Raw genomic sequence first — 21,471 nt, 5'->3', positions numbered from 1 at the left:
ACAGTTCTATCAAGCACACTTACTCAGCAATTACCTGCTTGCTGACGCTCAGTTTGGCCCCAACATGGACTAAAGAGCTGAATGCCCGAGGTGAGGCGAGAGTGACTGCTCTTGACTAAAGGCAGCATTTGACAAGAGTATGGCACTATGAGCCATGGCTGGAGTCATCGGGAATCGGAGGAAAACTTTCTGCTGGTTAGAGTCATACCCAGCACAAAGGAAGGTGGTTGTGATTGTTGTAGGTCTGTCATCTCAGCCCCAGGACATCACTACTGGAGTTCCTCAGGGTAGTGTCCTCGGCCCAACCATCTTCAGCTGCTTATCAATGACCTTCCTTCCATCATAACATCAGAAGTGGGGATGTTCACAGATGACAACCCAATGTTCAGCACCATTTGCAACTCCTCCGATACTGAAGCAGTCCATGTATGTCCAAATACAGCAAGACCTGGACAATATCCAGACTTGGGCTGAAAAGTGGCAAGCTACATTCACGTCACTCAAATGCCAGGCAATGACAACAAGAGAGGATCTAACCTTCACATTCAATGGCATTACGATCGCTGAATCCCCAAATATCAATATCCTGGGGGTTACCATTGACCAGAATCTGAACTGGACAAGCCAGACAAATACTGTGGCTACCAGAGCAGGTCAAAGGCTAGGAACCCTGCAGCGAGTAATTCACCTCCTGACCCCCAAAGCCTGTCTCCAAGGTACAAGTCAGAGGTGTGATGGAATACTCTCCACTTGCCTGGGCGAGTGCAGCTCCAACAACACTCGTAGCTTGACACCATCCAGGATAAAGCAGCCTGCTTGATTGCTACCCCTCCCACAAAGAATCAAACTCTCCACCACTGACTAAACCAGTGGCAGCCATGTGTACCATCTACAAGATGCACTGTAGGGACTCACCAAGGCTCCTCAGGCAGCACTTTCCAAACCCAGGACCATTACCGTCTAAAAGTCAAGAGCAGCAGATACCTGGAAATATCACCATCTGGAGGTTCTCCTCCAAGCCACTCACCATCCTGATTTGGAAATATGTCGCCGTTCCTTTACTTTTGCTGGGTCAAAATCCTTGAATTCCTTCCCGAGTAGCACTCTGGGTGTACATGCACCTCAGGGACTGCAGCGATGCAAGAAAGCAGCTCACCACCACCTTCTGAAGAGTGACTAAAAATGGGCAATAAGTGCTGGCCTAGCCAGTGACCTCCACTTCCCATAACTGAATTTAAAACCATTGAAACAGTTGAATTGGTCATTGCTGTTTGTAGAACCTTTGCTGTGTGCATGCACTTGTCGTACACGCTCACATTACAACAATAACCATATTTCAGAAGTAATTAATTAGCTATGAAGTTCTTTGTATTGTGAAAGGTGCTACATAAATACAAGTCTTTTCTTACCAGCTGTGCCTGTGTAAGGTATTTTTTCCACCAAAGATAAGGCTGCATGGATGGAATAGTGGACAGACCATAATACGAGTACATTAATACATGGATAAAACTGTTCAATGTTGGACCAAAGAAACCTGCAATGAAACAAAGTGAGAGGTAAAATGACAATCTCCAGGAGCATACATGCTGTATCAACACAACGTTTAAGCACAATGTCAACTTTATAACTTAGCTTGCACTAAATTGTGCATTGCAAAAAAATCCCAAGGGCTCCACATGAAAAAGTGTCATCAAGACAATGGATGAAATAAGAGAAGGGTGACCAAAAGCTTGTTCAATGTGATGGGATTTAAAGAGGACTTAAAAGAAAGTGGGCTTTGCAGAGAATTTGAATGGAGTTTGGCAATTGAAGACACATCCACCAATGCTGAGAACAATAGAATCATACAGCGCTTAAGGCCATTCAGCCCACTGTACACAAGAACCCTCCAGACACGCTTCCTCCGCAGAGCCCGACAAATGCTTCCTTTTCAAGTATATATCCAAGATCCTTTTGAAAACTACTATTAAATTTGCTTCATCGCCTTTTCAGGCAGTGCATTCAAGATCACATCAACATACTATTTTTAAAAAATTCCCCATCTCCAATTTGATTCTCTTGCCAATCTGCACTTTCTGGTTAGTAGAATTTGTCTTTTGGGACACTGCCGCCCTCTGGTGGATGGTCAGCTCTTGCTTTACCTCCAGGTGGATTTTCAACTAAGTAAGGTCTTTGTGGGCCAATTTGGGAATTTTTCTGGTTTACATTTAAATTTCCCTTGAAGCTACTGACCGACCAGGCCAATCATTGGCTTCCCAGCTAGGGCCTTTGGTTTGGGAGTGGGCACTTTCCAAACTTGTTCCATGTCCCTTGGAAACCTTCTACCCTCGAGTGAAGATCCATTCCTACTATTCTTTGGTTTGGATACTCATTAATATTGGAAAGGAGGTCTCTGCTAGCCATATTTTCGGCATGTCCTTACTGGGCTTAATAACAGGTTTAATAACTTTCCTCAGACTATTTGGTTAAGTGGGTCATCTCCCTATTTCTCTCCCTGCTTCTGGGTTTTGCTGGATACTATTTAATTCTGCAATATTTAGGTAGTCAATTTTAGGATCTTGGGGCCTTCAATGGACTCCTATCTTTCACTGGCTAGCATCTTGCAGCCAGAAAAATCGTTCTCGAGGAGAAAATTAATTCTTACTAGTTTAGGGAGAATTCCTACTGTGGCAGCACCAAAAACAAGGGGCGGGATTCTCCCCTACCCGGCAGGGCGGCCGGTCTCGGCGCCGAGGCGTGGCATGAACCACTCCGGCGTCGGGCCGCCCGGAAGGTGCGGAATCCTCCGCACCTTCAGGGGCTAGGCCGGCGCCGGCAGGGTTGGTGCTACGTGGAAGGGGCTTGGCGCCACGGCAATCGCCGCCGAAGGCCCTCCGCCGGCCGGCGCGCGTTGGCGCATGCGCGGGAGTGCCAGCGTGTGCAGGGGGATTCGTCTCCGCACCGGCCATGGCGGAGGTCCACAGCAGCCAGTGCGGTGGGAAAGAGTGCCCCCACGGCACAGGCCCGCCCACGGATCGGTGGACCCCGATCTTGGGCCAGGCCACTGCGGGGGCACACCCGAGGGCCAGATCCCCCCCCCCCCCCCCGAGGCCGCCCGCAGAGCCAGGTCCCGCCAGTAAGTACTCAACGACAGAGCCGATGGGAAATTCCCAGTAAAACCTGCCACAAATGCTTAGAAACTTTTCCGTTCGATCGTGCACCTTGGGCACGATTAGAGCACCTTGGTCTAATTTACACCGGCGGGACCGGCCTAAAACGGGCAGCTGCTCGGCCTATCGCAGGCCAGAGAATTGCCGGGGGGGGGGGGCTGCTATCGGCCGCCAACCAACGCGGTGCGATTCCTGCCCCTGCCACAACCCAGGAGCTGGAGAATTCGGCAGCCGGTTGGGGCAGGGATACACGCTGCTCCCCGGCAATTCTCCGGCCCGGCGGGGGGGGGGGGGGGGTCAGAGGGGATTCTCTGGGCGGGATTGCCCAAGGTGCACGATCGAACGGAAAAGTTTCTAAGCATTTGTGGCAGGTTTTACTGGGAATTTCCCATCGGCTCTGTCGTTGAGTTCTCAACTCTATATAACCACACTGTCACTTTTTTTGTCCCTATGGAATTTCTCACCGGCTTTGCCCACACTTAGGGCGGGATTCAACTAAGTGGGAACAAAGTCCCATAGCGAGCGTGTTTAGCTGTGCATTTCCCGGCACTCTCAGCGGCGAGAAACACAATGCTATAGAATGGCATGCCTGTTAGAGAGGAGGCCTCAGCGGGGAATACACGGTCGAGACGGCACTTATCCCTGCCGGAACTCTTCAGTGTAGCGAGGGATCGGATGCCACTTTTAAATGCCATACCGATCTCTGGAACCCCGAAGCGACCCGACCCAACCCCAAAGCCCCAACAGGCTATGGGCAGGTCCCTGCCCCTCCACACACACCCTCCAACACCCACGTAGTGCCAGGCATACACCCTGCCCAGAGAGCATTCACCAGGGGGCCTCGGGTCCCCTGGGAGACCCCATGAGTGACATTCTGTCTGGTCCCCTTTTGTGGAGACCAGTATTGAACGACGCTCACCCGTGGTTTACGAGGTGATACACGATCAATTGCACAAAGACTTGAGTTGGGTACAACTGGGGCTTTATTGCTCTAAGATATGTGGCCACCCACAGCAGCTGGCGAAATGGCTGCAGCATGGAGGACACACATATTTATACTCTGCCTACTGGGCGGAGCCAGCAGGCAGGGACTACTAACGAACCTGTAGTACAGGTCCTACCATACATCACCTAATAGAGGTGCGATAGTGGTTTACCACATTCACCCCTGTTAAAATTGAGTCCGGCGGGGGTGGTGGTGAACTATGTACAACAAATGGTTTTCTTTTTACATTTACATTTACAATCCTTGACAGAGGGAGAAAAAAAATGTCTTTTGAAGTCCAGTGGACCAGTTAGGGGTTTAACCAATCCGGATCCTTGATGTGCCGCTGGGAGCGACGTAGTGGTGGCGGAGATGCCGATGCTGGACCGATGTCCGGTGCCTCCGGGAGCGTGCCAAAATCCTCTTCATCCTTGGGCGTGGGCAGCAGAAGGACGGATGGCCCTGGGGGGTTGGGGGTGGAACCTGTTGGTGCCAGGTCCCTGAGGGATACCGTATCCTGGCGGCCATCGGGGTCCGCCACGTAGCTGGGTGTTTACATGGAGCAATTGCACCCTTTCCACCAACGGGTCTGCCTTGTGGAGTTGGACATGCCAGCGGACCAGGACAGATCCTGGGGCTGCGAGCCAAGTCTGGAGCGACACCCCGGATGTGGACTTCCGGGGGAAGGCAAAAAGACGTTCATGGGGTGTGTTGTTCGTGGCGGTGCACAGTAGTGACCGAATGGAGTGTAATGCATCAGGGAGGACCTCCTGCCAGTGGGAGGCCGGGAGGTTCCTTCACCATAGGGCCAGTTGGACGGCCCTCCATACCGTCCCGTTCTCCCTCTCTACCTTTCCGTTTCCCTGATGGTTGTAGCTTGTCGTTCTGCTGGAGGCGATACCCCTGCTGAGCAGGAACTGACGTAGCTCACCACTCATAAAGGAGGATCCCCTGTCACTGTGGATGTAGGCGGGGATCCCGAACAGAGCGAAGATTGAGTTGAGGGCTTTGATGACGGTGGCAGACGTCATATCAGGGCACGGGATGGCGAAGGGGAATCTGGAGTACTCATCGACCACACTGAGAAAATACGTGTTACGGTCGGTGGAGGGAAGGGGCCCTTTGAAATCCACGCTGAGGCGTTCAAAGGGGCGGGAAGCCTTCACCAGGCGTGCACGGTCCGGCTGGTAGAAGTGCGGCTTACACTCCGCACAGACCTGGCAATCCCTGGTGATTGTCCGTACTTCCTCGACGGAGTAGGGCAGATTGTGGGCCTTTATGAAATGGTACAACCGTGTGACTCCCGGGTGACAAAGGCTGTCGTGCAGGGTCCGGAGTCAGTCCACCTGTGCACTGGCACAGGGCGTCTGGGGGCTCATTGAGCTTACCGGGGCGATACAAAATCTCGTAACTGTAGGTGGAGAGCTTGATCGTCCACCTCAAGATTTTATCATTCTTGATCTTGCCCCGCTGTGTGTTGTTGAACATGAAGGCTACCGACCGTTGGTCAGTGAGGAGAGTGAATCTCCTGCCGGCCAGGTAATGCCTCCAATGCCGCACTGCTTCAACGATAGCTTGGGCCTCTTTCTCGACGGATGAGTGCCGAATTTCTGAGGCATGAAGAGTGCGGGAGAAGAATGCCACGGGTCTGCCTGCCTGATTGAGGGTGGCGGGTAGGGCGACGTCTGATGCGTCGCTCTCTACTTGAAATGGCAGCGTCTCGTCTACTGCGTGCATCCCGGCCTTGGCGATATCGGCTCTGATATGGGCAAAGGCCTGTTGTGCCGCGGCCGTCTGGGGAAAATTGGTTGAATGTATGAGTGGGCGGGCCTTGTCCGCATAGTTTGGAACCCACTGACGGTAGTACGAAAAGAACCCCAGGCAGCGTTTGAGGCCCTTGGGGCAGTGGGGGAGGGGGAGCTCCATTAGGGGGCACATGCGGTCAGGATTAGGCCCCAGAACTCCGTTCTGGACCACATAGCCGAGGATGGCTAAGCGGGTCCTGCTAAACATGCACTTCTCCTTGTTGTAGGTGAGGTTTAGGGGAGTGACGGAGAAATTTGGCAAGGTTGGAATCGTGGTCCTGCTGATCATGGCCGCAGATGGTGACGTTGTCTAGGTACGGAAAAGGTGGCCCGCAAACCGTACCGGTCGACCATTCGGTCCATCCCCCTTTGGAAGACCGAGACCGCGTTGGTGACGCCGAAGGGAACACTGAGGAAGTGATCGAGGCGGCCGTCTGCCACAAAGGCAGTGTATGGACAGTCCAATTTACGAATGGGGAGCTGGTGGTAGGCGGATTTAAGGTATACAGTTGAGAAGACCCGGTACTGTGCAATCTGATTGACCATATCAGATATGCGTGGGAGGGGGTACGCGTTGAGCTCCATATACCGATTGATGGTCTGGCTATAGTCCACGACCATTCTGTGTTTCTCCCCAGTTTTAACGATTGCCACTTGGGCTCTCCAGGGGCTGTTGCTGGCCTCAATGATGCCTTCCCGAAGCAGCCGCTGTACCTCGGACCTGATGAAGGTCCTGTCCTGGGTGCTGTACCGTCTGCTCCTGGTGGCGACGGGTTTGCAATCCGAGGTTAGATTTGCGAAGAGGGAAGGCGGATCGACCTTTTGGGTCGTGAGGCCGCACACAGGGGGTGGTAGGAGCCAGCTGAATTTGAGGGTTAGGCTCTGGAGGTTGCACTGGAAATCCAGGCCTAGCAGTAGGGCAGCACAGAGGTTAGGGAGGACATAGAGACGGAAGCCGCTGAATTCTACGCCCTGGACCGTGAGTGTGACCGTACAGTACCCCAGGATCGCCACGGAATGGGATCCGGAGGCCAGGGAGATTCTTTGATTGGCGGGATGTACCGCGAGGGAGAAGCGCCTTACCGTATCCGGGTGGATGAAGCTCTCGGTGCTCCTGGAGTCCAGCAGGCAAGAGGTCACGTGTCCGTTGACTTTCACGCTGGTCGATGCGGTGGCCAGGTTGTGCGGACGAGACTGGTCGATGGATACTGAGGCGAGTCGTGGTCAGTCATCGCTGGTGTAGGATGACTGGGAGCCCGGGGTCCCTGGTCCTGGAACGCTGGCGGTGCCCATGTGCCATGGGGGAGACAAGATGGCGGTGCCTGAAGATCTCGAGGAGGACAAAATGGCGGCTGAAGATCTAGAGGAGTACAAAATGGCGGCACCCATGGGCCACACGTGGCGGGGGTTGAACAAGATGGCGGTGCCCATGGGTCTCACGTGTTGCTCGGGGGGGGTGAAGATGGCGGCGCCCATTGTCCGTAAACGAGGGGGGTGGAGGCGATAGCGGTGACTGCACGGGCCTGGCACACCGCGGCGAAGTGCCCCTTCTTGCCACAAGCCTTACAAAGGGCAGTGCGGGCCGGGCAGTGTTGGCGGGGGTGTTTATGCTGGCCGCAGAAATAACATCGGGGACCCCCGGGGTTTGCTGGCTGGCGCGTGGCGCAGGCTGATTGGCTGGGTAAGCCCCCGCTGTGGCGGTCGTCTGTGGGGTCCACGATGCATCGGAGGGGTGGGCCACGCGGCTGTAGGCCTGAACGTGACGCAAGGCGACAGTCATGGAGAGCGCTAGTTTCTTTGTCTCCGCGAGGTCAAGCGTAGCCCCCTCTAACAGTCGCTGACGTATGAGGTCCAACCCAAAGCCCGTAACAAACACGTCCCGCATATGGAGGTTTGAATGTTCAGTGGCTGTAATGGCCTGACAGTCACAGTCCCAGACAAGTGGGATTAGGGTCCGCCAGAAGTCTTCTATGGACTCACCAGAGAGTTGAGAGCGAGTGGCGAGTACATGCCTGGCGAAGAGCTTGTACGTCTTCTGAGCGTAATTCTCCTTGAGAAGCGTCATGGCTTCGGCGTCGTTCGGCGCGTCCTGGATTAGCGGAAAGACGCTGGAGCTCAACCTCGAGTACAGGGGTGGACGCCGAGTTGATGTACGCCTCGAAGCAAGCTAGCCAGTGTTGAAAGTCCTTTTTGGCGTTGCTTGAATGCGGATCCAGCTGCAGGCGATCCGGTTTGATACGGAGGTCCATCTTTTGAAAATCTTGGAGCAATAAATTGATGCACGATCAATTGCACAAAGACTTGAGTTGGGTACAACTAAGGCTTTATTGCTCTAAGATGTGTGGCCTCCCACAGCAGCTGGCGAAATGGCTGCAGCATGGAGGACATATTTATACTCCGTTTACTGGGCGGAGCCAGCAGGCAGGGACTACTAATGAACCTGTAGTACAGGTCCTACCATACATCACCTAATAGAGGTGCAACAGTGGTTTACCACACAAGGTGAGGGAGATGGATCCCACGCCTCAGGTATGTCGGGGAATCTGCACATTAAAAGTGAGACTAGTTGTCTCGCATTACTATGCCAAAAAGTGATCTAGGCGGGATTTACATCGCACTCCCGGGAGGTGTTGTGAGCCAGGTAGATCCCGAGGGAGGGGTCACCCAGCTTCTCTTGGCCACTCTGCGTTGCTTTTCAGGTGCAGCATGGCCATAAAATTGCGCCCTGAATTATTTCATCACTGGGAGCTGAACTCATTGGCCAGACTGGCTCCTCTGAAATCGGGCTGCCATTTTAAAAGGGTGCCCCGATCTCACAGTAAACATGCGGGCCCCCCACCCATAGGCAACATCACCCCCCACACATGGGATTTGATTTTCTCCCCCTCCCTCTCTCTCTCTCTCTCTCTCTCCCCCCCCCCCCCCACTGAGTGATGGCACCCTGCTTTGGGACCACTGAGGGCCCCACCTTTTCAGGCCTTCCCACGCCCCCTTTCGGGCTCGCCTCCTTCCAGGACCCCCACCCTTCACCACCCCCAGTCTTCCAGAGACACTTTCATACCATCCCTGCACACCCCACCTTTCATAACCCCCTCCATCCTCCTTTCATGGGCAAGCGCCACCCGGGAACCCTGGAACTGATACCTTAGCAGTGCCCATGTTCTGACCACCCAGGAGCCTCTCATGGCTATGGGTGAGATCATAGCTCTCTGCTGTGGCTGTTGTATCCCTGGCAGTGGTGATTCTCTTCTCCTATAAGTGTCACAGCTAGAATGGTAGGCAATTTGGGAATTCCTAGTTCACACAATCCCTCTTCAGGTGCAGGGGATTTTTAGGGATCTTATCCACTTATCCATCAGTTGAACACAATTTCAAACTTGATGTAGGTTTGCGTTGGCTTCTCACGAGTGTTGCAGAATTGCTGGCAGCAATGCCTCCGGGGTTAAATCGTAGAAACCTAAGATGGCAACTTTGGTCTGCTCATTATTCTGGAATATATCAGGAAGCAGCATGGAGCTCCTGGGTTACATAGATACATAGAACATACAGTGTAGAAGGAGGCCATTCGGCCCATCGAGTCTGCACCAACCCACTTAAGCCCTCACTTCCACCCTATCCCCATAACCCAATAACCCCTCCTAACCTTTTTTTGGATACCAGGGACAATTTAGCGTGGCCAATCCACCTAACCTGCATGTCTTTGGACTGTGGGAGGAATCCGGAGCACCCGGAGGAAACTCACGCAGACAGTGGGAGAACGTGCAGACTCCGCACAGACAGTGACCCAGTGGGGAATCGAACCTGGGACCCTGGCACTGTGAAGCCACAGTGCTAGCCACGTGTGCTACCGGCTGCCCTCTCTTTGAGCCGTTTATGTTTCCCACCCCTGTTTCCTTGATCACTCTCCTCTTTCTTTATCTCTTTCTTGTACTTCCCTATCTCTCTTTCCCTCTTCTAAAATCCTAGCTGTCACCTGCCAGCTCAAAACTGACCACAGGATGGAATTTGCAGACACCAACTCCTATACTGGTAATGTGTGATCGAAATATTCTACCAATTACTGGATCAATTCACTTAATTTGATTTTGCTGGGTAATTTTAACTGAACCTCCCTCGCTACAGCGCTCAGTTGTTTTAGAACATAGAACAGTACAGGCCTTCGGCCCACAATGTTGTGCCAACCATTTATCCAAATCTAAGATCAACCTAACCCATACCCCTTCAATTTACTGCTGTCCATGTGCCTGTCCAAGAGTCGCTTAAATGTCCCTAATGACTCTGACTCCACCACCTCTGCTGGTAGTGCATTCCACACACCCACCACTCTCGGTGTAAAGAATCTACCTCTGACATCTCCCCTATACCTTCTTCCAATCACCTTAAAATGATGTCCCCTCGTGACAGCCATTTATACCTGGGGAAAAGTCACTGGCTATCCACTCTATCCATGCCTCTCATCACCTTGTACACCTCTATCAAATCACCTCTCTTCCTTCTTCGCTCCAGTGAGAAAATTCCTAGCTCCCTCAACCTTTCTTTATAAGACATGCCCTCCAGTCCAGACAGCATCCTAGCAAATCTCCTCTGCACTCTCTCCAAAGCATCCACATCCTTCCTATAATGAGGCAACCAGAACTGGGCACAATATTCCAAGTGTGGTCTAACTAGGGTTTTACAAAGCTGCAGCAAAACCTTGCGGCTCTTAAACTCAATCCCTCTGTTAATGAAAGCCAACACACCATACACCTTCCTAACAACCGTATCAACCTGGGTGGCAACTTTGATGGATCTATGTACGTGGACCCAAGATCCCTCTGTTTCTCCACACTTCCAAGAATCCCAAGGCCTGTATTCAGCCTTGCTTCCCATAGTAACCTTGGGTATATTCCATCTGGCCCAGGGGACTTATCTATCCTGATGCTTTTCAAAATTTCCAGCACATCCTCCTTAATATCAACCTGTTCGAGCCTATTAACCTGGTTCACGCTGTTCTCACGAGCAACAAGGTCCCTCTCTCTAGTAAATACTGAACCAAAATATTCATTTCGGGCCTCCCCTACATCCTCAGACTCGAGGCACAAGTTCCCTCCACTATCCCTGATCGGCCCTAGTCTCACTCTGATCTATAGACTTTCCCTCCACCGGCAACTATAGACCGGTGAGCCTCACGTCTGTAGTGGGTAAAGTCTTGGAGGGGATTATAAGGGACAAGATTTATAATCATCTAGATAGGAATAATATGATCAGGGATAGTCAGCATGGCTTTGTGAAGGGTAGGTCATGCCTCACAAACCTTATTGAGTTCTTTGAGAAGGTGACTGAACAGGTAGACGAGGGTAGAGCAGTTGATGTGGTGTATATGGATTTCAGCAAAGCGTTTGATAAGGTTCCCCACGGTAGGCTATTGCAAAAAATACGGAGGCTGGGGATTGAGGGTGATTTAGAGATGTGGATCAGAAATTGGCTAGCTGAAAGAAGACAGAGGGTGGTGGTTGATGGGAAATGTTCAGAATGGAGTTCTGTCACAAGTGGAGTACCACAAGGATCTGTTCTGGGGCCGTTGCTGTTTGTCATTTTTATCAATGACCTAGAGGAAGGCGCAGAAGGGTGGGTGAGTAAATTTGCAGACGATACTAAAGTCGGTGGTGTTGTCGATAGTGTGGAAGGATGTAGCAGGTTACAGAGGGATATAGATAAGCTGCAGAGCTGGGCTGAGAGGTGGCAAATGGAGTTTAATGTAGAGAAGTGTGAGGTGATTCACTTTGGAAGGAATAACAGGAATGCGGAATATTTGGCTAATGGTAAAGTTCTTGAAAGTGTGGATGAGCAGAGGGATCTAGGTGTCCATGTACATAGATCCCTGAAAGTTGCCACCCAGGTTGATAGGGTTGTGAAGAAGGCCTATGGAGTGTTGGCCTTTATTGGTAGAGGGATTGAGTTCCGGAGTCGGGAGGTCATGTTGCAGCTGTACAGAACTCTGGTCCGGCCGCATTTGGAGTATTGCGTACAGTTCTGGTCACCGCATTATAGGAAGGACGTGGAGGCTTTGGAGCGGGTGCAGAGGAGATTTACCAGGATGTTGCCTGGCATGGAGGGAAAATCTTATGAGGAAAGGCTGACGGACTTGAGGTTGTTTTCGTTGGAGAGAAGAAGGTTAAGAGGAGACTTAATAGAGGCATACAAAATGATCAGGGGGTTGGATAGGGTGGACAGTGAGAGCCTTCTCCCGCGGATGGATATGGCTGGCACGAGGGGACATAACTTTAAACTGAGGGGTAATAGATATAGGACAGAGGTCAGAGGTAGGTTCTTTACGCAAAGAGTAGTGAGGCCGTGGAATGCCCTACCTGCTACAGTAGTGAACTCGCCAACATTGAGGGCATTTAAAAGTTTATTGGATAAACATATGGATGATAATGGCATAGTGTAGGTTAGATGGCTTTTGTTTCGGTGCAACATCGTGGGCCGAAGGGCCTGTACTGCGCTGTATTGTTCTATGTTCTATGTTCTATCCTCTTATTTCTCACATAAGCGCAGTACGCCTTGGAGTTTTCCGTAATCCTTCCTGCCAGGGCTTTTTCATGTCCCCTTCTAGCTCACCTCCGTCCATTTTTGAGTTCCTTCCTGGCTACCTTGTAACCTTCCAGAGCCGAGTCAGATCCTTGCTTCCTCAACCTTACGTAAGCTTCCTTTTCCTCTTGACTAGAAGCTCCACTTCTCTTGTCATCCAAGGCTCCTTCACCTTACCATTCCTTCCTTGTCTCAGTGGGACAAAACTATCCAGCACTCGCAGCAAGTGCTCCTTAAACAACCCCCACATTACTGCTGTGCATTTCCCCAAGAACAATTGTTCCCACTTTATAGAACATAGAACATTACAGCGCAGTACAGGCCCTTCGGCCCTCGATGTTGCGCCGACCTGTGAAACCACTCTAAAGCCCATCTACACTATCCCCTTATTGTCCATATGTCTATCCAATGACCATTTGAATGTCCTTAGTGTTGGCGAGTCCACTACTGTTGCAGGCAGGCCATTCCATGCCCTTACTGCTCTCTGAGTAAAGAACCTACCTCTGACATCTATCTGTCTTACATCTATCTCCCCTCAATTTAAAGCTATGTCCCCTCGTGCTAGACATCACCATCCGAGGAAAAAGGCTCTCACTGTCCACCCTATCCAATCCTCTGATCATCTTGTATGCCTCAATTAAGTCACCTCTGAACCTTCTTCTCTCTAACGAAAACAGCCTCAAGTCCCTCAGCCTTTCCTCATAAGATCTTCCCTCCATACCAGGCAACATTCTGGTAAATCTCCTCTGCACCCTTTCCAATGCTTCCACATCCTTCCTATAATGCAGCGACCAGAATTGCACGCAATACTCCAAATGCAGCCGCACCAGAGTGTTGTATAGCTGCAACAATGTGGCTCCTAAACTCAATCCCTCTACCAATAAAAGCTAACACACCGTACGCCTTCTTAACAACCCTCTCAACCTGGGTGGCAACTTTCAGCGATCTATGTACATGGACACCGAGATCTCTCTGCTCATCCACACTGCCAAGAATCTTACCATTAGCCCAGTACTCAGTCTTCCTGTTATTCCTTCCAAAATGAATCACCTCACACTTTTCTGCATTAAACTCCATTTGCCACCTCTCAGCCCAGCGCTGCAGCTTATCTATGTCCCTCTGTAACTTGTAACATCCTTCCGCACTGTCCACAACTCCACCGACTTTAGTGTCATCTGCAAATTTACTCACCCATCCTTCTACGCCCTCCTCCAGGTCATTTATAAAAATGACAAACAGCAGTGGCCCCAAAACAGATCCGTGTGGTACACTAGTAACTGGACTCCAGTCTGAACATTTCCCATCAACCACCACCCTTTGTCTTCTTCCAGCTAGCCAATTTCTGCTCCAAGCTGCTAAATCACCCTGAATCCCCAGCCTCCGTATTTTCTGCAATAGCCTACCATGGGGAACCTTATCAAACGCTTTACTGAAATCCATATACACCACATCAACTGCTTTACCCTCATCCACCTGTTTGGTCACCTTCTCAAAGAACTCAATAAGGTTTGTGAGGCACAACCTACCCTTCACAAAACCGTGTTGACTATCTCTAATCAAATTATTCCTTTCCAGATGATTATACATCCTATCTGTTATAAACCTTTCCAAGATTTTTCCCACAACAGAAGTAAGGCTCACTGGTCTATAGTTACCGGGGTTATCTCTACTCCCCTTCTTGAACAAGGGGATAACATTTGCTATCCTCCAGTCTTCTGGCACTATTCCTGTAGACAAAGATGACTTAAAGATTACTATGCTCCTCAGCTCCTGTCTAATAACAGTATAATTTCCCCTCCCCCAATGAAATGCCTTCCCATATTGTCCATTCCTATACCTCTCCATGACTATGGTAGAGGTCCAGGAGTAGTGGTCACTGTCACCAAAATGCTCTCCCACTGAGATATCTGACACCTGGCCTGGTTCGTTGCCAAGCACCAAACCCAATATGGCCTCCCCTATAGTCGGCCTATCTACATATTGAGTCAGGAATCCTTCCTGGACATACCTGACAAAATCTGCTCCATCTAAACCATTTGCACTATGGAGGTTCCATTCAATATTAGGGAAGTTGAAGTCACCCATTACAACAACTCTGTTACTTCTTCATCTTTCCAAGATCTGCCACCCAATCTGTTCCTCCATCTCTCTGCTGTTATTGGGGCGTCAGTAGAAAACTCCCAATAAAGTGACTGCTCCTTTCTTGTTTCTGACTTCCTCCCATACTGACTCAGTTGACAAACCCCTTGTCGACTACCTCCTTTTTTTTGTAGCTGTGATGCCCTCTCTAATTAACAGTGTCACTCCCCCTCCTCTTTTACCTCCTTCCCTATTCTTCCTAAAAACATCTGAAACCCGGAATATCTAACACCCATTCCTGCCCCTGCGAAATCCATGTTTCCGTAATGGCCACAGCATCGTAGCTCTAGGTTTTGTGCTAAGGGTGTCCAAAACGTTACCATTTTAAAGTCCCTTACTCAACAAACAGCTGGGCATCAAACATTGCCATTTTCTTAGTGTTGGGGAAAAGTAATTTGCTGTGGTAAGTTAGTTGTGTTTGAAAGTTTTTTCTACAGCATGGAGACAGGCCCTTCTGCCCAAACTAGTCCATGCCAACCAAAAAGCCCATCTATGCTAACCCCATTTGCCTGCATTTGGCCCATATCCCTCTAAACCTTTCTTATAGCACAGTAGCACAGTGGGTAACACTGTTGCTTCACAGCTCCCCAGGGTCTCAGGTTCGATTCTAGGCTTGGGACACTGTGCGGAGTCTGAACATTCTCCCTGTGTCTGTGTGGGTTTCCTCCAGGTGCTCCGGTTTCCTCCCACAAGTTCTGAAAGACGTGCTGTTAGGTGAATCGGATATTCTGAATTCTCCCTCTGTGTTCCCGAACAGGCGCCGGAATGGGGCGACTAGGGGCTTTTCACAGTAACTTCATTGCAGTGTTAATGTAAGCCTACTTGTGGCAATAAAGATTATTATTATTAATGTTATTATTATATGTCCAAATGCCTTATGCTCCTCTTTTTAATATCAGATTTAGCTTATCTCAAAATAGTGAATCTGGTCAAATTTAAACTGGATTTATTTGGACATGAGCACCGAATTCCTGTTCTGGACAGGGTGTTTAATTTAATTCAAAACAGCCCTGAGTTCTCCCCTCACCATCCACCTTAAACAGAAAAGTGTATTTGATTTTTGATTTCCCCCTTTATAAGTGGTGGTATTTAGAAGTGATTATTTCCCTAACCCTTCAGTTCTGGAGTGATCCAATCCTCTATTAATAACCTGGGAGCCGGTTCAGCTGGTTCGTGATGCAGAGCAAAGCCAGCAGCGTGGATTCAATTCCCTCCGGTACCAGCTGAGGTTATTCATGAAGGCTTCGCCTTCTCAACCTTGCCCTCCACTTGCCTGAGGTGTGGAGATCCTCATGCAAAATCACCACCAGTCAGAAATGTAAATGGGCCTTTGTCCATTGATTTGAAATTTGATTTATTCAGTCACAGAGGGCATTATTACCTCTTTCTAGATAATGAGGTTGCTGTAGTTTTCTGAAGGCTGGAAATTCCTTTTGCGTGAGTTGTAGCCAGTCATGGCTTCAGTCGATATAAATTTTGGCCATTATATTTAAGATAATTATTGTTATATAAGGTAGCCAGGATGATAGATATATATCTTTTCTTCCATCTCTTCTTGGCATGATAATTATCTAAAACCCCCATTAAAATGTCGTTTTTTTGCCACATAAAGTGGGACTTCACCCTTCCAAAATGCAGCACTTCATAATTCTCTGCATGAAGTGTGATCTATTATATGACTGCCCATTTCACCAGTCCCTCTGAGCAGGTTCACTTTTTTTTTAGTTTAAAAAAAAAAAAATATTTATTCAAAGTTTTCAATACATTTTTACAAAACACTCCAAAAATGAAAGAAAATATGCATAAGAAAAATAAAAAGGGGGGTCTTACGCCATCCCCTCCAACAACTTAAACCACTAAACATTAAACTATCTAACAAACTAAGAACAAAAAAGGGGCAAACGCCCCTTACAATAATAAAAACAAGCCTTTTCCCCCCCGGGGTTGCTGCTGCTCTTGACCTCCACCTAACATTCCGTGAGAAAGTCTAGGAAGGGTTGCCACCGCCTGGAGAATCCCTGCACAGATCCTCGCAAGGCAAACTTTATCCTCTCCAACTTGATGAACCCTGCCATATCGTTAATCCAAACCTCCACGCTTGGGGGTTTCATATCCCTCCACATTAGTAGGATCCTCCTCTGGGCTACCAAGGACGCAAAGGCCAGAACTCCGGCCTCTTTCGGCTCCTGTACTCCCGGCTCATCTGATACCCCGAATATTGCTATCCCCCAGCTCGGTTTTACCCGAGTGTCCAAGACTTTGGACATAGCCTTTGCGAAGCGCCTCCAGAACCCCTCTAGCACTGGGCACGCCCAGAACATATGGGCGTGATTTTCTGGGCTCCCCGAGCACCTCACTCATCTGTCCTCCACCCCAAAAAACTTGCACATCCTCGCCCCTGTCATGTGCCCTGTGAACCACTTTGAACTGGATCAGGCTCAGTCTGGCGCAAGACGAGGAGGAGTTAACCTTGCCTAGGGCCTCCGCCCACAAGCCCTCATCCAGTTCCTCGCCCAGCTCCCCCTCCCACTTGCCCTTCAGCTCCTCCACCGAGGCTTCCTCCGCCTCCTGCAACTCCTGATAGATCGCCGAGATCTTGCCCTCTCCCACCCATACACCCGAGGTCACCCTGTCCTGAATCCTCCGTGTGGGAAGCAGCGGAAATTCCCTTACCTGCCTTCTCACAAACGCCCTCACCTGCATGTACCTAAAAGCGTTTCCGGGGGGTAACCCAAATTTCTCCTCCAGCGCCCCCAGGCTAGCAAAAGCCCCGTCGATAAATAGGTCCCCCATCCTTTTAATTCCCGCCCGATGCCAGCTTAGGAATCCACCATCTATCCTGCCCGGTGCAAACCTACGATTATTCCGTACTGGGGACCAAATTGAGGCCCCCAACTCACCCCTGTGCCGTCTCCACTGCCACCAGATCCTCAGTGTTGCCGCCACCACCGGGCTCATGGTGTACCGCGTCGGCAGTAGCGGCAAAGGTGCTGTCACCAGCGCTCTCAAGCTAGTGCCCACGCATGACGCCGCCTCTAATATTTTCCACGCCACCCCAGCTCCCCCATTTCCGAATCATTGCCACATTACTCACTTAAAAAAGGCCTTGGGGATGAGGATGGGCAGGCACTGGAACACAAACAGGAACCAAGGGAGGACTGTCATCTTAATGGACTGCACCCTGCCCGCCAGGGAGAATGGCAACACGTCCCATCTCCTAAAGTCTTCCTCCTCCATCTGGTCTACCAACCACGCCAAATTAAGCTTATGCAGGGCCCCCCAACTCCTGGCCACCTGGATACCCAAATATCGGAAACTCCGCTCCACTCTCTTAAGCGGCAGCTCCTCCAGCCCCCTTTCCTGGCCCCTCACATGCACCATGTAGCACCGTCAATATGACGCGAGGCAGGTTGAGGTAATGTCAATTGAAGGCTTTATTAAGCAGAACTTTATCCCCAGCAGCGTGGTTACAGAATGCAACTGCTGAGGGAAATGGAGGGAAAAACTGGGTTCTTATACCGGCATTTCTGGGTGGAGTCCAGTAGGTGGCAGATCCTATCAGGACCTGGCATCCCTCCACCAATAGCCTGTCGACACGTGGTGTACCGTATTACCCCTAATACATACCACCACATTCACCCCTTGTTGAAAAAAAACCCGGCGAGGTGGTGGTTCGCATGGTGGTCGGGGTTTACAGAGTTGGTACTGTGCCGTAACTTTGAACAAAACACAAAATTATCGCTTCAACTAGGCCAACGGGCCAAACAGGGTCGGCATGATGCCATAACTATAACAAGACACAATAACTGAAAACTGGGCCAACGGGCCAAACAGGGTCGGCATGATGCCATAACTATAACAAGACACAATAACTGAAAATGTTGAGAGTTAAAGTGATTCGATGAGCCGGATGGGCGCCCTGGTCGTCCTTTCCGATTGTCTCGGGCGTGGTGGTGATGTCGCTGGCTCGAGTCCCGTCGACTCTGGGAGCGTAGCGCTGTCCCCTGTGTCCTTACTCCTGGGCGGGTCTGGGAGGAGAACCGAACCCCCCGGGAAGGGGGTGGCTGCGGGATGAACAGGTGGGAGTGAGGAGGTGGTGATTGGCGTTGGGGGGGTGTGGGTAGCTCAGGCGGGCACCAGATCGCGCAGGGAGACCGTGTCCTATCGCCCACCGGGGTACTCCACATAGGCGTATTGCGGGTTGGCATGAAGGAGATGCACCTGTTCCACCAACGGATCTGACTTGTGCGCCCGCACATGTTTCCGGAGCAGAATGGGTCCCGGAGCTGCTAGCCAGGTCGGAAGTGGCGTTCCAGAGGAGGACTTCCTAGGAAAGAGGAGGAGGCGCTCGTGAGGCGTTTGATTCGTGGTGGTGCACAGCAGGGACCGGATAGAGTGAAGGGCATCCGGGAGGACTTCCTGCCAGCGGGAAATTGGGAGGCTCCTAGACCGAAGGGCCAGCAGGACGGCCTTCCAGACCGTTCCATTCTCCCTTTCTACCTGCCCATCCCCCCGGGGGTTGTAACTGGTCATCCTGCTCGAGGCTATGCCCCTGCTGAGCAGGAATTGATGCAGTTCGTCACTCATAAAGGAGGACCCCCTGTCGCTATGGATATAGTCGGGGAAACCGAACAGTGTAAAAATGGTACCGAGGGCTTTAATGACCGTGGACGCTGTCATGTCGGGGTTCAGGACGACGTTCAGGAAGTACGCATTGCGATTGGTGGAGGGGAGGGGGCCTTTGAAATCCAAACTGAGGCGTTCAAAGGGTCGAGAGGCCTTAACCAGGTGCGCTCTATCTGGCCTGAAAAAGTGCGGTTTGCACTCCGCAGATCTGGCAGTTTCTGGTGACTGTTCGGACTTCCTCGACGGAGTATGGGAGGTTGCGGGCCTTAAGGAAGTGGTAGAAACGAGTGACCCCCGGGTGGCAGAGGTCCTCGTGGAGGGCTTGTAGACGGTCCACTTGTACATTGGCACATGTGCCGCGAGATAGGGCATCGGATGGCTCATTCAGCTTTCCGGGACGATACAAGATCTCATAATTGAAGGTGGAGAGTTCGATCCTCCACCGCAAGACCTTGTCGTTCTTGATCTTGCCCCGCTGTGCATTATCGAACATGAAGGCAACCGACCGTTGGTCAGTGAGGAGAGTCAATCTCCTACCGGCCAGGTAATGCCTCCAGTGTCGCACAGCTTCCACTATTGCTTGTGCCTCCTTTTCCACTGAGGAATGACGGATTTCTGAAGCGTGGAGGGTTCGGGAGAAGAAGGCCACGGGTCTGCCTGCTTGGTTGAGGGTGGCCGCCAGAGCTACATCCGATGCGTCGCTCTCGACCTGGAAGGGGAGGGACTCGTCGATGGCGCGCATCGTGGCCTTTGCGATATCCGTTTTGATGCGGCTAAAGGCCTGGCATGCCTCTGTCGTCAAGGGAAAAGTAGTGGACTGGATTAGTGCACGGGCCTTGTCTGCGTACTGGGGGACCCACTGGGCGTAATAAGAAAAGCCCGGGCAATGTTTCAGGGCTTTGGCACAGTGGGGGAGAGGGAACTCCATGAGGGGGCGCATGCATTCAGGGTTGGGGCCTATCACTCCATTACGCACTACGTAGCCCAGGATGGCTAGACGATCCGTGCGGAAAACGCATTTTTCTTTGTTGTAAGTGAGGTTCAGGGCGTGAGCGGTCTGGAGGAATATTTGGAGGTTGGCGTCGTGGTCCTGCTGGTCGTGGCTGCAGATGGTGACGTTGTCGAGATACGGGAACGTGGCCCGTAAACCGTGCTGGTCAACCATTCGGTCCATCTCTCGTTGGAAGACCGAGACTCCGTTCGTGACGCCGAATGGAACCCGTAAAAAGTGGTATAACCGCCCGTCTGCTTCGAAGGCAGTATAGTTGCGGTCACCGGGACGGATGGGGAGCTGGTGGTAGGCGGACTTGAGGTCGACGGTGGAAAAGACCTTGTACTGTGCAATCCGATTGACCATGTCGGATATGCGGGGGAGAGGGTACGCATCTAACTGAGTGTACCTGTTGATGGTCTGACTATAGTCGATGACCATCCTCTGTTTCTCCCCGGTCTTAACAACTACCACCTGGGCTCTCCAGGGACTGTTGCTAGCCTGGATGATGCCTTCCTTCAGCAGCCTCTGGACTTTGGACCGGATAAATGCTCGAGCGCTGTTCCGTCTGCTCCTTGTGGCGACGGGTTTGCAATCCGGTGTGAGGTTCGCAAACAAGGAAGGCGGTTCAACCTTGAGGGTCGCGAGGCCACAGACAGTCAGTGGGGGTATAGGGCCGCCAAATTTAAATGTTAAACTCTGGAGGTTGCATTGGAAGTCCAACCCTAGGAGTGTGGGCGCACAGAGATGGGGGAGGACATACAGCCGGTAATTTTGGAACTCCCTCCCCTGCACCTTTAGGTTAGCGATGCAGTACTCGTGATCTGAACGGAGTGGGATCCCGCCGCCAGGAAAATGTTCTGGGTGCTTGGCCGAATTACGAGGGAACAGCGCCTTACCGTGTCCGGATGAATGAAGCTCTCCGTGCTCCCAGAGTCGATAAGACATGGCGTATCGTAGCCATTCACTAGGACTGTAGTGGTTGCAGTCTGGAGTGTCCGGGGTCGCGACTGGTCGAGGGTCGTCAAAGCCAGACGTGGTTGTTGAAGTTGAGCATCGTAATCAGGCAGTATGTGGCCGTCTGTGTCGGGGTCCTTCAGCCAAGATGGCGGCGTCCACGGATCGAGCGCGGTCAGGGTGGACAAAATGGCGGCGCCCATCTCTCCCTCGTGGCGTCCGGGGTCCAAAATGGCAGCGTCCGTTGGT

At 51.3% G+C, this 21,471-nt stretch overlaps 1 protein-coding gene across 2 annotated transcripts in view; it reads right to left on the bottom strand.

Annotated features, from left to right (window-relative positions):
* elovl2 (ELOVL fatty acid elongase 2) overlaps positions 1–21,471 on the bottom strand; it is a 252,698-nt gene that overhangs the window by 27,354 nt on the left and 203,873 nt on the right. For both annotated transcript variants that reach the window (XM_072509548.1, XM_072509549.1), the window contains one exon: positions 1,410–1,534. In XM_072509548.1, coding sequence (XP_072365649.1) covers positions 1,410–1,534 — 125 coding nt within the window. The remainder of the gene's footprint in view (positions 1–1,409; positions 1,535–21,471) is intronic.

This window comes from Scyliorhinus torazame, chromosome 6, assembly GCF_047496885.1.
Source record: "Scyliorhinus torazame isolate Kashiwa2021f chromosome 6, sScyTor2.1, whole genome shotgun sequence".
Taxonomy (NCBI): Eukaryota; Metazoa; Chordata; class Chondrichthyes; order Carcharhiniformes; family Scyliorhinidae; genus Scyliorhinus; species Scyliorhinus torazame.
Note: the sequence above shows the minus strand (reverse complement) of the source record. Positions and strands in the feature narration are given on the sequence as shown.